Below are 15,372 nucleotides of genomic sequence, written 5' to 3'. Positions count from 1 at the left end.
GTGTTCCTTGGCAGCATAACTGTAGGTAGATCTACACCAGCGTTGGAGCACTGGCATACAAGTACGCAGACTGAAGGAGTACTGTAATATGATGTTTGTAATTTCAGCTAGTTCCCCGGTTCCCAGGGAAGTTTACAAACAGGGAAAACATCAAGGGCCTTGATCTGGGAGATAATTCCCTCACAAAGGCAGGATATGTGATGCAAGGCCTGGCCGAGTCGGTTGCTCAGCAGGGGCACAGGTGCCTAGGAAGGTGCGGAAGGTGAAAAGAGCATGTTCCTTGGCACCAAGGAAAGCAGTGCTGCCCAAACTGGTCCCTGCTTGTCCTGCATTCCCCCTGGGTCCTCAGCTGGGCTCCACAGGAGGTGGGGTGAAACATGCTGGTGCAAGGAATTGGTTAAGCAGTCAGGAGAAAGTACCGAGGACCCTCGTAGAGGTGGCTCTGCTAGCAGTTGTTGCTAGAGCTTGGTGTCCTAGAGAAACTGTGTTGCTTTGGGATAGCACTTTTCACTCTCTCTCCTAAAGGACTTATTTCTGTATAGGCATCCCATCCTGAAAGGAGAACTGCAGTGTCAAAGTGGAGATGGGGACACACAGGAGAGAGGCCTTCAGGAGAAGAATCCGTCTGGTATATTGGGAAAGATGTTCAACAAGTGCATAGCTGGCTTTCTGTGCCTTTGCAGAGCTGCATTTCTTGAATTAAACTATTAATCTGTGTCTAAAATTTAAATTCAAGTGCTGAGGGGTATATCAGAGGTGGGAGTAACTGGGAAAAGTTGTGGCTACAGTAGCAGCATAATGCAACAGGCTCAAGCTGTTAGGACAACTCTTTGTGATTCATTGCAAACCAGGAAAAAAATAGCCTTTTTACATTTTTCAAGAAACTCAAGTGGTCTGTGATGAGCCTGAAGATGGTAAACATCTCTGTCTCCTCTCAGGCCCAGCTATGGGTGCAGGTAGGCCAGATTTAATTATCAAGCCATATGTTCCAGCGTAGATTTTATTTTCCTTTAATATTCTTAAAAAAGATGTTAGATTTTCATTCATTTAAACAATAGACTATGGAGAGTAAGTGCCTCACCTTTGTATGTTGTATCTAGACAAAGTTGCCTGTAACTGAGTGAGTCATCTATCTGAGAATTGCTTGTGTAAGTCTTGTAGCCACCTTAAACACCTTAAATTCTCTGTGCATATTCTACTGGAACATTTTTACCTGTGAAGGATGATCTAATATCTGCCTGTTGAGCTTGCCTAGCCGCCGTGCAAAGCCTTGAAACGTGACAGCAGTGAACTTGAGTTGTGAGTGAGGGTTGCAGTGTCTGAGCAGGAGAAATGGGTCAGTTAATAAAATTCCCAACTCATGAATGAAAAAAGAGCACTGGGCTGATGAGCAAAGAGAAGCAGGCTTGTAAAACATGGGTGAGATATTGATGTGTCAAGGGAAAGTAGCTTGAGGCAGGCCTCTGATCACATAGGTAGTACATAAATATGTAATATCTGAGGCATAACAGTAGTCTGTTAGGTGTGGGGTAATACCTGGGGTCCTGGGGTTGATCCAGCTGTTCAGTAATAAATGTTTCTTGGTTTGGGATCAGGCTGTTGAATTGCCTCCCTCTTTCCTGTCATTGTAAGAGAAACCTTCATCAGGTTGTGGAACACGATATGACTTTTTTTCCCCTCCCAAAACAAGAATGTTCTTGAGAGTCCTCTCTGAGCATCACAGTGGATGTGTTTTCTTCGGGGAGTAATTTTTTGACAGGTCACATTGTGCAATAGCATCATCTCCTTCCCTGATCAAGCAGGGTTAAAGCAGGTTTGGGGCCTGGCTGGTTTCCATCCAGGGCAGACCTTGTCCTTGGAGAAGCAGAGGAATATGAGGCTTGTGCAGGGCCTTAGCATGCTTACATCCTTGTGTCCACACTGTTCCTGCGTGCGTGGTGAAACAGCCATGTCCCCTGCACTTTTACCCTGTGGACGTTTTCTTGCTTCTTTGCAAAGGGCGAGCGTCGAGTGTCCTGGCAGTGGTCCTGCTAGCAGGTGTTCCCCATTGCTTCCCTCGCAGAGAGCAGCTTCTGCTATGCGGGAGGGAAGGGAAGAGAGCTGTGAAGTGCAAGTTTAGCACGAGCAAGAACAGCATTTTCCCCAGTATAGCAGGGTTAGCAAGCTCTTGATAGAACTCCCAGCAGTAATATATCTGCTTTCCTATGTCAGCCTTCTATTCTAACCTCATGCTGAGGGAAGGAGAGGACTTTCCTTGGCTGGCTTGCCCTCCTGTCATCAAGAAACCAATTTCTGCCACCTGGTTTGATGGCTGTGGGCCCAGGACAGATTATCATATTCACTCCCTCTCCCTGTCTCTCTCTCTTTCTCTCTCATCTTGGAAGTCTTCTTTGGATCATCTTCCCTCCCTTACCCTCCTTAATTAAAAAAATATACACACCCAACCGAAAAACATCACTATTCTGACACATTGTATCTTCCAGACTACACATACAAACTCCATGCTAATGCTTTAGAGGTTAACAGGTTCACTTGCAAAATTTCACTCCTGCTCCTCACACTTGTCTTTCCTGCTCTGCCATATGTATCCTAAAATCTGCCTTTCACTTTAGAGCTTGTTAATTTTGCAAATAAAAATGTAGCTCTGAAAGCTACATCATCACAACATCCTGTGCTTAAATTATCTGAATATTTGAGACCATAAAGGAGACTTTGCCCATTTTCTGTGCCTGCGTGATGCTGTAGAAATACAATACGCTCCTCATAGACAACTGGAGCGTGCATCACTGAGCTCCAGTGTAAATCAGATTACATGCTCATGTACCGGATCACTTGCCTTGGTTCTCTTAATGGGATCCAGTAAGCAGCATGGAGGTCAATTATAGGTCTAGAAGGCCTTTGTTGTTGGGTGATGTTTTGAATGGGTTGATATATGTCAAAATATATTCTATCATAGACTTCTTGTGAACGATGAAATAAGATCATAAAAGTTTTGACTCTGAAGCTGCTGAAGTCAACTCTCTTTGTTTTCCTCTGAGTTCGTAGTTAAAATGAAATATGTGTAGGTGCACATGGACTGTGTTGTCAGGAAATGTTTGCTTCTTATCCTGTAACTTCTCAGGCTAAAACAAATCCTGTGTGATTTTTTCACCCTTTGGTTAATCCTCCAGATATCTAGTTTCTTCTTAATATATTTTTTATCCCTTTACAATGTAAAAAGCATTCAGCTGGAAGAGCTATATCTAGTACACAATACCTAAAGACCAACCTGCTGGAATCTGCTTGTTTTCTGATTTGTTTGTGATACAGGATACCTCCAGATACAAGATAACACGTTTCTACAAGCCACAGAAGATATACTAACGTGCAATAAAACTACTAGTAAGAATAAGGAATCACATAAGCATACTTCTAAAGCTTCATATTAGGAAAAAGTGTACTTATATATTTTTTTAAAGCAGTCTAAGTAATTTTATCAATATGGTAAATTGGCACTGATTGTTCTTTGATTGGTACAGGCATGTGCATGACCAGTTTCTTGTAAGTCATGCCAAAAATATACCTGTCTGTGTTGTCAGTATGTGGGTGTAAATAATACAATATCCCCTGCTTCACCTCACTTTTCTGGCTTTATTTTTTCTTAAAATGTAGAAGCGTGTACATTTGGATTTTTTTTGTGTGTGTGGAATTGCAATAAACCAAATTTATTTTATTGCAGCACATCACTGAATGAGATGGTCTGAGTATATTTTTTTTTTGTTAGTTAACGGCCTTGAGAAGAGAGCCAGGAGCAGGGCTGCTGAAAGCAGTGAGAATATACAGCGTCAGTGAGGCCTGAGTCATTACTGCTTTCTTTCAGGTAGAATAGAGGACAGAAACATTTTTTTTCCTGACAAAATCAGACCACTATCTAAGGTATTTCTGTATAGTTACTTAGTGTCATAGACCTCCAGGGTATGCTCTGAAATGCTCACACGAAAGCCAGCACCATGAACTACATCAGCCTGACTTTGTGTGCAAGCTGGTGAGCTCTACTGAGGGGTGGAATGTCGGATTTTGTGTTCGGCCCTGTGCTGAGTTGGTTGGAGAGCTTCCTGGCTACAGCTGGTGCTAAGCCAACTGGTTCAGAGCGTGGCCAGAGCAAGCAGGCAGCTATCTGCATCTTACAAAGTAGATGTGCCCTTCTTTAATGAGAAAGGCAAAGAGGAATCTGCACGGGTGGAGGAATGAGGTTTGGGGTTGGTTGTTTTTTTTTTTTTTTTTTTTTTTTTTTTTTTTTTTTTATTAAATTTTCTAGCATTGAAAATTGGCAAGAGCTTTTTGTGTATATTCAAGCACCAAGAGTAAGGAAAGCTGTGGGTTATGCCCTCAACATATCTCTTTTAATATCATACCTATTGTGCTATGCCAATTTATACAGGCCGAAGTCTCGGACTGTAAGTGATTGATTCAAACTACAAAATAAACAGGGGGGAAAGTTGGTGAAAACTGGTGTTATTTAGGGAAGGGCATCCTTAAAACTGTATTGCAGTGGGAGGCTGGAGACACTAGCATCTGCTATGTGGACAAATTTAGTCATAAAACCAGTTCCCTTACAGTCAGTGGAGCATACCTACCAAATCTGGGACTTAGCTCACTTCCTTTCTGTGGAGGATTTTCATCTTGTTTGAGTAGAACTGGAATTTTGACAGAGATATTTGATTAGAATAAATGGAGCATTCCTATCAAATGTAGGCAAGTAATGAATCCATGGGTAAGCTCCATTAATTTCAATACAGTGCTAAATGTGTGAAGTGTTATGAGAGGTTGTGCGTATGTGCACTTATCAATTTTCTTAATGCTAAAGTCTAGCTCATTTTAAGTTATTTTTTAGATTCCATAAAGCATGAGTATAACTAATGGGTTTGTATTTAGAAAGGTAGATACACATCTGTTCTCTATTCTGTGGTACAAAACCCAGGAAAAGTAATCTGAAAATATTTTTTTTTTGGTAGGATCTCCCATTCAAAAGTGGCTTCATTTAGTGCCTTCATTTTCAGATAAATTGTTGAGGCCCAGGAAAAATCTTTGCCAATTTTCATCACAGGACGAATTTTACTTTTATGATAATCCAAATTTTCTCAATAAATAGCTTAAACAACAATAAAATAAACAGGATGGTATAAATTGCCTTCTTACCTTACAATGCATCATTTCCATGTATTTCCATGTCACAGCAACAAACGCTAATTTAAACTCTGCCTACTTTCCGAAATACTATCCCTGATAAGTCTTGTCCGTGGAGTTTTAGGAAATGTAAGTTTCAACATGGGTTAAGTAGAGGACAAGCCAAGAGAACAGTGTAAGAGAGTTAAAACTGGCCACTCCTCCTCCTTTTAGCACCCTTGTGAGGAGCATGAGTGATTTGGAGAGCGTGTAATCCTGTTGCATCCAGTTAAAGAAAGTTACCTTGTCCTTTCTGTATCCACACTTTCATACACCCACCTCCATATTTCAGCACTTCCTACAGACTTGGATCAGCGTAGTGCTTGGTAGGAGATAGCTCCTGCTGTAGGTTTTACAATAAGGGAATATAAGCAGGTATCAGTTGACTCTTCTTTTAATCTATTGCTGGCACTTTATCGTTCTTCGGGGATTATCTCCATTGCAAGACAATCACCTTGGTTGGGAAAAGATGGGCCAGAGATTCCTTACAATGCTTGCACTGTTCAGTGTATATACATCAATGTATGTAATGAATCACAGAAGAGCCATGGCTTTCCCTTGTAGTGTCGTGAAAACATCCAAGTCTGGAGATTCTTCCACCCATCTGGTAAACCTGCTTCAGTACACTGGCCTCCTTGAGAAGACATTTTTCCTGATGTCCAGTGTCACGCCTCGCAGGGACCCATAGTCCAGTTTGAACATCCCAAGCTGCAGTTGGTGCCTCTTGTCCCTGGTTATATCCTCTGAAGAGTTTCTGTCCAGTTTTTGTAACTTCCCTTCAGGCAGTGGTGGGCTGCAATTAGATCTCTCCTTGCCTTGTAACCTACTCTTAGTCACATGGAACAAATCCAGTGCCCTCAACCTGTCCTTGCAGTCAAAGCACCTGGTTTAGGCTCCAGCCATGGTGATGGCCTCCCACAGAGCCCAGTCCTGCTACTCAGCAGCCTTCTCCTGTGTAGGGGCAAACCAGACACATCATTCCAGCTGCTCACTTACTAGCACTGAGTAGAAAGGGGTAATAACTTTTCTTGATCTGCTGGCCATACGCTTAGTGTAGCCAGTATGAGATTTGCTTTATCTGTGATCAGAGAGTACGCTGTTGGCTCATTTTCAGCTTGGCGCTGGCCGTCACCTCCAGGTCCTTTTCAGCATGGCAAAAGTGTTGGAAAGACAGATACACCCTTGAGGGGAGGAGAATGCAATCTTTAAAACCAGCAATAAGTGCTCCTCTGCTCCTCTCCTCTTTCAAGATAGAAAAAATAATCCCTCTGAAGTCTGCTTGCAAGTATGTGATTGGAAAGAATGGTGATGTTAAAAAGAGGAAACAACAAAAAACTGTTGTTTCAAGGTGAAGCAGAGTCTCTGAAATCAAGCAGCTCCTCAAGTCTATAATCATTAGTAAAAATAACTTACACTGTAGTATTAAATCACAAGCTTTCCAAGAATGTTTTCCCAAAACATTCCAATACAAAGTTAAACTAGCAAGGAGACTGTCGTCACTGCTAATGTGCTATATCTGTCTGCATATTGTTACAATAAATATAAATAGAGCATGTAAAACAAATGTTTTTTTTTTTTTTTGGTATTGGTTATAAGAGAAAGGTCACTTTTCAACTTTTTTTAGAAACATCCCTCAATAGGATGCCTATTGTGTATGAATCTTTTTGCTGAAAGGAGATTGAAAAAAACTAAACAGAAAACAAAACCTGTTTTGATAAAAGTGAAATTTGGTTCAGTAGTGACTATTATTAGCCATTAGATGATAAGTAGGCAGATTGGATAAACGCTTCTTGAAATCCTACATAGTATGCGGAACATGCTTTCATTGTGCTTCATGGCATAATAAGATAATATGCCTTATTTGGAAATATAATGATCAGTTCTGTTAAATCATGCTCAATCAGCTTATATAATAACACCTATATTTTGTTATTAATTTCAGATTTCAGAGACCTATGCCTTCCTACCGAGAGAAGCGGTGACACGATTTCTAATGAGCTGCTCAGAGTGCCAGAAAAGAATGCATTTAAACCCAGATGGAGCGGATCATAAAGGTAGTTTTAGTGTCAAATAGTGGGATGTAAAGTAATTTTATTCCTAATACCCATTTATATTTTCCTGGCTTAAGTGAGGTTTCATAAAAATTTGGTAGACTGGAACAGTACAATAAGTCAGATCATCTCATTTATTTAAGCTGAAAGGTAGTGAATCTTCTGCTTTCACTCAAGGATGGAGTTGGATACCATATTCACCCTCAATAGAAAGAAGATTTTATCTGGAGGAAATAATTTATTTTGCTATGGAAATGTTTATATGGGAGCTTAACATAAGGAATAGATACGATGCATGTGCTGTAGTCATTTAGGATACAAGGACCCATCATTTTTCAGTGTTTGAACTTGATTTTCATTTTTCTTTGGGAGGCTTCCATCTGTATAGCCTACAAGCAGTTGAAAATGCCAAAGTTAGAACTAAATGACATAACTGTCTGACTTTGACTGCAGAGTAGGCTGAAGTAGCCTCCACAATTAATATATAATGCATAATAAATATTTTTTATTACAGATAATGGAAAACCTCCAACTTTGGTGACCAGTATGATTGATTACAACATGCCAATTACTATGGCCTATATGAAACACATGAAGCTGCAGCTACTAAATTCACAGCAAGATGAGGTAATACCTGAAATCTTTTAAGTTTGTTTTTCTGTTCTCCTGTGTTCTTAGTTGCTTGTCTTTGTGATAGCAAGGAAACTGAACTGGAGATGAATCTTGATCCCATCTTTATCGTTTAATTGCTAAAATAGTGAGTCTGAAACCAAACCAAGTGCAAGTAATCAGGTTGAGAGAAAATGTCATGACTTACCACCCTTCCATGGTTGGGGGTAATATGCTGTACTGCTTCAAATTACCTGAAGGTGCCCTTTTACTGTCTGGACCAGTGGAAAGGTTAAGGGGAGCAGCATGTTCACCCGAGACTTCGTGCTGTGTTCAGCAGTGACTTTCATTGTCTACTTCTAGAAAGCAATACCATCAATAGCTGAAATGAATGCCATGGTGTTCTCAAGGTTAGCAGCCAGGATGCAACACATTATAGTGAGATAGATGGAAGCCCTGGCAACATCGGTTGAAATCTTTAAGGCAAAAAGCTTGTTATATAAGAGTAGAGGTTGCTTTTGAAACTTTGAATAAAAAGGCAGAAAAAAAAGGAAGAGAAGTAGACTGAGAATCAAGCTTCTTCAGAGAGAATTGGAATTGAATTGCATTTATTTCTTGTGAAAAATTATTTTCTTCCTGTGATTTATTCAGAGTTTTTCCAGATCTTGAGAAGTACTTCAAGTAGCAAGTGATAGGACGAGGAAATGACCTCAAGTTGCACCAGGGGAGGTTTAGATTGGATATTAGGAAAAAAATTATTCACTGAAAAGGGTTATCAAGCATCAGAACAGGCTGCCCAGGGAAGTGGTTGAGTCATCATCCCTAGAAGTATTTAAAAAACGTGCAGATGTGGCACTTAGAGACATGGTTTAATGGCACTTGGCAGTGTTAGGTTGACGATTGGGCTTTATGATCTTGAAGGTCTTTTCCAACCTAAATGGTTCTATAAGTCTATAATCAATTGGATGACACCTACCAAATTATTTGTAATAAACTCATTTTGCCAGAAATGTGTTCATTTACTATTTGGACTGCCAAATAGTTAGAAGCCCAGCTACGTGCCTGCCAAAAAGCAGACCTGCATGCTGTGTTCTTCTGCCTAACTACAAGATTTTTTTTAATAAAGAAAACCTTCAAAAGCAACCTTAGCAGCTGGATTATGTCAGAGATCCTGACTGACTCCTGACTTCTGTGGAGTCAACCGCATTTGGTTTCATAATAAGTAGACGTGGGCTATTGATGGGGATTTATGAAGTATTCAACACCTCATTTAATCACTCTTGTAGAAATAGCAGTTTTGCTTTTGCTTTTTTTTTTTTTCAGTTGTGGAGGCTGTGGGGAGAGATCCCCTCTCTTTGAGTTCTTCATGCACAAGTACAGCCTAGTTGTCTTTCCCTCCTATTGCGTCTCCCCTCTGCATGCTGCCCCTTTTCAGGAATCTGGCAGCAGGACTTAAAGCAGCAGGAGAGAAGAGGCCTTATCCCTGCAATAGCCTTAGGAGTTAAAGGACTCTTTAGTTTTTCCACTTCTTCCCTTTGAGTCTTATTCCTCCCACAACAGGGTCAAGCACTCATGCTGGATCACAGAATCATAGTGTCATAGAGTCGTTTGGGTTGGAAGAGTCCTTTAAAGGTCATCCAGTCCAATCCCACTGCAAGAAGCAGGGACATCTTCAACTAGATCAGGTTGCTCAGAGCCCCATCCAACCTGGCCTTGAATGTTTCCAGGATTGGGGCATCCACCACCTCTCTGGGCAACCTGTTCCAGTGTTCCACATTTTTTCCTTATGTCCAGTCTGAATCTGCTTCCCTCTTAAAACCGTGCTTCCCCCTTTTAAAACCATTACCCCTTGTCCTATCACAGCAGGGTCCAGTAAAGAGTTTCTCCCCATCTTTCTTATAAGCTCCCTTTAGGTACTGGAAGACCACTATAAGGTCTCCCTGGAGCCTTGTCTTCTCCAGGCTCAACAGCCCCAACTCTCTCAGCCTGTCTTCATCGGAGAGGTGCTTCAGCCATCTGATCATCTTTGTGGCCCTCCTCTGGACTCACTCCAACAGGTCCACATCCTTCTTATGTCGGGGGCTCCAGAGCAGATTAGGGGGAGAGAATAACCTCCCTTGACCTGTTGGGCATGCTTGTTTTGGTGCACCCCAGGGTGCAGTTGGCTTCCTGGGCTACAAACGCCCATTGCCAGCTCATGTCCAGCTTCTCATCCACCAGCACTCCCAAGTCCTTCTCCTCAGGGCTGCTCTCAATCCATTCTCTGCCCAGCCTGTTTTTGTACCTGGGATTGCCCCAACCCATGTGCAGGACCTTACACTTGGCCTGGTTGAACTTAATCAGATTTGCACAGGCCCGCCTCTCCAGCCTGTCAAGGTCCCTCTGGATGGCATCTCTTCCCTCCAGCATGTCGATCACACCACACAGCTTGATGTTGTCAGCGAACTTGCTGAGGGTGTACTCTATCCCACTGTCCATGTCACCAACAAAGCTATTAAACAGGGCCAGTCCCAATACTGACTCCTGAGGAACGCCATTCATCACTAGTCTCCACTTGGACACTGAGCCATTGACCACAACTTTCTGAGTGCCAATTCCTTATCTACTGAGTGGTCCCTCTGTCAGATCCATGTCTCTCTAGTTTAGAGACAAGGATGTTGTGTGGGACAGTGTCAAATGCTTTGCACAAGTCCAGATAGATGATGTCATTTGGTTGTCCCTTGTCCACCAATGCTGTAACCTCATCATAGAAGGCCACCAAATTGGTCAGGCATGATTTGCCCTTAGTAAAGCTGTGCTGGCTGTCATCAAGCACCTTCTTATTTTACATGTGCCTTAGCATGGCTTCCAGGAGGATCTGCTCCATGATCTTGCAGAGGTGAGGCTGGCTGACCTGTAGTTCCCCCAGTCTTCCTTGTTTTCCTTTTTGAAAACAGGGATTATGTTACCCCTTTTCTAGTCTCTGGGAACCTCAGTAGACTGCCATGACTTCTCAATATGATGGCCAGTGGCTTGGCAACTTCATCTGCCAGTTCCCTCAGGACTCGCAGATGCACCTCGTCAGGTCCCATGGACTTGCACACCTTCAGGTCCCTTAGATAGTCCCGAACCTGCTCTTCTGCTACTGTGGGCAGTTCTTGATTCTCCCAGTCCTTGCTTTTGCCTTCTGTGACCTGGGCAGTGTGGATAGAGCCCTTGCCAGTGAAGACTGAGGCAAAAAAGTCATTGAGGACCTCAGCCTTCTCCATGTCCCGGGTAACTAGGTCTCCTGTTTCCTTCTGGAGAGGGCCCACATTCTTCTTGGTATTCCTTTTGTCCATGATGTACCTAATGAAGCTTTTCTTGTTGCCCTTGACGTCCCGCATCAGATTTAATTTTGTCTGGGCTTTAGCCTTCCTTGGATCATGGCCACTTGCCACAGTGCTGTTGCAGCCTGAATATTTTCGTAGTCTTTCTGGTCTGATGACTGAAATTTTTGTTAAACCAATTTTTCATCTAAATGAACCAGTGGCAATGATATGGTGGCAGCAGGAGGCACCATTGCTTGGTATCTCCCTGCTCGGCTCAGTTTTGCAGCTCTAATGTTGCTGTGTATGAAGTGTCTGCAGCACTGGATTTATGAAGAGAAAAGTAATTTTTTTAATATGTTTTAGTAATAATAATTTTGCCAGGGCAGAGTGGGCACAAGGAACTTTCTCGGGATAATCTTTATGCCTTTTCTCAAAGCAGAGTTTTGCTTTTTTTCTGCAGGCTGTACGTTTGCACTGAGGACAAGAGGACAGTGGAAATGTAGTACAAAGCAGCAAGATTTCTGATGCATACATTCAGACTATTTCATGCACTTAAAAAACATGCTTGGGTTTGTAGGAAGGCTCTGTTTCCAAGGTTTCACCAATCATACCTGTAGTCTTGTGGAGGGGGTGGAATTGAAACAGGAGTAAACTTGGATCCCACAACTAGCTAGTACAGCAACTGAAAGCCTCCTCATTCTCTCATCCTCAATTAATCATTTTTAAGCTGAGGCCATCGATGAAAGGGAAACAGGCTTCATCTGAAAGGAGAGCTCATCACTGTGAGGAAATTTACAGCTATGCTGCAACTGGTACAAAGACACCAGCGGCTCCCAGCTCTTCTCCCCACGCCTGTGTGTCCACGCAGATTTAGATAAATGTTTGCACAGTTTGAGGAGTGAGGTGGAGGTGTTTTTCAGAGTGCTGTCAGCAAACACGGGCTGCCCGTGTGTGTTGGTTTATACCTATGCAAGTGTTGGATAGCCAGAGCTCCCTTTCTGGGAGCCCGTACGGATTGCCTGACCTCAGAATTGGAAACTGTAAGCTGCTGTTTGCTGGTTTGTGCAGGATTCAGTGAGAAGTACCACCGTGTTTTAACAGAGGCATGGCCTTCTAGAAGGTCGGGGGGGGGGGGGGGGGGGGCGCGCTTGTATTCTGATCTTGCTCTTTGAACAAGCAGTGTGTGTTTTCCCTAGACTTTAGAACCAGCTCAACGTGTGCCTCGGCCCCATCTGTCTGGGACAGGAGGTTAGTGGGCACCACAGTTCTTGTGTGAGGGCAGCTTTCGGGTATTTGCTGCTGCTGTAACTGGGTTGCCTTATCTGGGCAAGGCAAACAGGTGCCTGCTAGAGAAACCCTCACTCTTCTGTTTAATTTTTTACAAAACTTTGAGAACAAGGTATGTTTGTTTCATTATTTGTCATTGTCCCGGTGTGACAGTGCAGAACAGCATTGCCTTGTGTGTTGTCTCACTCTCACTCCTGAACGGCATTTGGCCGAACTTCCTCCCTGTTCAACAAGAGTCGTGACTGCAGGAAATTCCCCTTCCAAAAATGAAGCACCCGTGCAAGCTGGTAACATCACTGAGACCCAAGAGAGGAGTTGATTTAAGGGCCAAGTGCTCAGAAATAAGAAAACAGCTATATTAGTGTCTGTAGAAACTGTTCACAATAAATACACAGTAAATAAAATTCTAGATTGCTATTATTATAGGTCAATTCTGGTGAGTAACCCAGAAAAAAATAGTCAGAATACTGTCAGTTGAACTTCTGGTTTTGTTATAAAACCAAATATGAACTATATTAATTGAAAACACATTTTAAACTAATCTTCAGGGGATACAAAATTACCTGTCTTATTTTTCTACGTGTTCTTTAAATGGCTTTTCTTCATAACAGGGGTATATCTCAGAAAAGTTGTTCCTGAAAAATGCATCACCATAGGTTTGTGTCTTGCCTCAGCAGCTTACAGAGCAAGACTTGTGGATGCTTAATTTTTAATTCATGAGTGGGTCTGAAACAAATTATGTTAAACATATATGTGAACATTTACTGGACTAGGTCCAAAACTGTTACGCTTTTATAACTGACAGTAACATTTTTGATCAGAACTTTTCCTTTTTGCCCTCTGCTATCTTTCCTAGTAGATGCTCTGTAATTAGACTTGATGGATAAACCATATTAAAGATGTATGAGGTAGAACAAATTTGAAGTTATTCTCATGCGATTTTATTACTTTGTTTTGTCATTTGACCATGCTCAGAACTTCTGTAAGCTTTATTGTTTTCATAGACACTTCTTGAAACACAGCAACAGTGTAAGGGTGACATCCTGTCAAGGGAATTTGGTTGTGGATTCTTATTAGGTCAAGTTGCCATTCAGAAATCTTACTGTGTGTGGTCATCACAGGATTACTACGCTCACTTGGGAAAGGTAGAGAATTCAGGCAGGGAATGTGGAGAGCTCTCCTCAACCACGTTTATATAACAAGGACGTGGTATGGGATCTCTAGTTACTAGCCCTGTTTTGCAAAATACTGTGGAAATAGTTATGATTGCAGTAAGGGAGTATCCTCAGAGTTGAACAAATTATATTTGTCATATTATCATAGCACATAAACGCTATGTTTTCATTGCTCTTCTTTATGTGCTCTGCTTATTTGCATATATACACAAAGATTTAGCATGATTACACTTCAGCCAGGTGTTAATGAAACAAACAGGAATGCACATATAATGTGAACAGCGTACGACGTTTTCTGACCCGTCTCTGACACTTTCTGTTTGCAGGATGAAAGCTCTATAGAAAGTGATGAGTTTGATATGAGCGACTCGACTAGGATGTCAGCTGTGAACTCTGACCTCAGCTCAAATCTGGAAGAGCGAATGCAAAGTCCTCAGAACCTCCAGGGCCAGCAGGATGGTAAGGCTCTCGTTTAGTACAGAAAATGCGCTATTGCCTTGTCTGTTTCCCATTCTGTGCCTTCATTTAGTACCTACTGTGTCCTTTTCTTCATAGTGTGTTTCATTAGGTAATTTGAAATATATGTTCCCTATGTCTCAGCATGAAGAGGATGAAATTGGGTTTTTCTTCAGGTTAATTTGTTTGTTGCTTAGGCAACAGGTGAGTGCTTAGACCACTACATGTTAAGTATTACTGTTTTACTGTTTTTGTATATATAGTGTGACCGTACACAAGCATAAAAGGAAATGAAACTCAGACTTTTCTGAGGCAAACCAGAAGGCTGAGAAAGTTTTTTTTACTGGTTGAAATGTGGGAGAGCAGTGTGACAGAAGCATGGTTGTTTAAGACCTAGGAATTGGGATGTGATATTCAGAAGAAAGGATGAAAAAGACAAACTACAATAGGGAAATAGAAGTCAAAGAAAACAGAATGAGCAGTATTGTAAATCTGAACGTTAATTATTTCTAAGTTAGTTACAACACAAAGCTAATTTGTTGGTGAAGATATGCTGGTTGCATAGAAGATGCATAGATGTGTACTCTTTCATTTCAGCCCTTGTTACAGGATGAGTTAGATGGGCCTGGTTTGGAGTGAACTTTCTCCTTGGCTATGGAGCTCACATAGAGCCTGTCCACTGCAGACTGTGACAGTGCCTGATGGGTGGCACATGAATGCGCAACACCCAAAGTGCAGGTCTATTCTAGCGCTATTAGAAACAGCATATTGATATTCTGTGGTTTCTACTCTTTAATTTCCTGATCACTTGTGCCAGTTCAGAAATGCTTCTTACATTTCTCCTGCACACTAAATATATGGAATTTGAAGAACTGAGAAGCTGGATTCTTTCCACTTGATGCAGCACGGTCAGTTGCTAGCTGGTAAACTGTTTAGGTGGGAATGGGGTGCACTGTATAGTGGCTGAGAGGACCTGGTGATTGCTAGGACCTTCTGCTGTGTTGTTCTCTGGACAAATAAGGGAGGAGGATGCTTATGGTAATTTGACAGGCCAGAATCTAACCACAGCTGCCTTTTGTCTTAGTGTCCTCTAGCTATCACAAAATTTGTGCAACTTTGGAATTAATTTCTGTGTCTGTATGTTCACTAAAGGAGCAGCTCTGATGCACAAGAAGTAGGGAAAACTAGTTCACTTTTCTGTTGAAGTTTGACTTTTCAGGGCTAATATATTGTAACAATATTGCTAAATTACATTTTTTCAGGTATACTTTGGAAGGTGCCATTTTTATGTATCTGGCT

The 15,372-nt window shown here is 41.8% G+C and overlaps 1 protein-coding gene across 4 annotated transcripts in view; it reads left to right on the top strand.

Moving 5' to 3' along the window:
- NOL4 (nucleolar protein 4) overlaps positions 1-15,372 on the top strand; it is a 195,909-nt gene that overhangs the window by 38,266 nt on the left and 142,271 nt on the right. For all 4 annotated transcript variants that reach the window (XM_086740772.1, XM_086740771.1, XM_086740774.1 and 1 more), the window contains exons 3-5: positions 7,148-7,259; positions 7,771-7,883; positions 13,944-14,076. In XM_086740772.1, coding sequence (XP_086596898.1) covers positions 7,148-7,259; positions 7,771-7,883; positions 13,944-14,076 — 358 coding nt within the window. The remainder of the gene's footprint in view (positions 1-7,147; positions 7,260-7,770; positions 7,884-13,943; positions 14,077-15,372) is intronic.

Source organism: Chlamydotis macqueenii, chromosome 2, assembly GCF_036417535.1.
Source record: "Chlamydotis macqueenii isolate bChlMac1 chromosome 2, bChlMac1.mat, whole genome shotgun sequence".
NCBI lineage: Eukaryota > Metazoa > Chordata > Aves > Otidiformes > Otididae > Chlamydotis > Chlamydotis macqueenii.
This window is presented reverse-complemented; position numbering and strand designations above follow the sequence as displayed.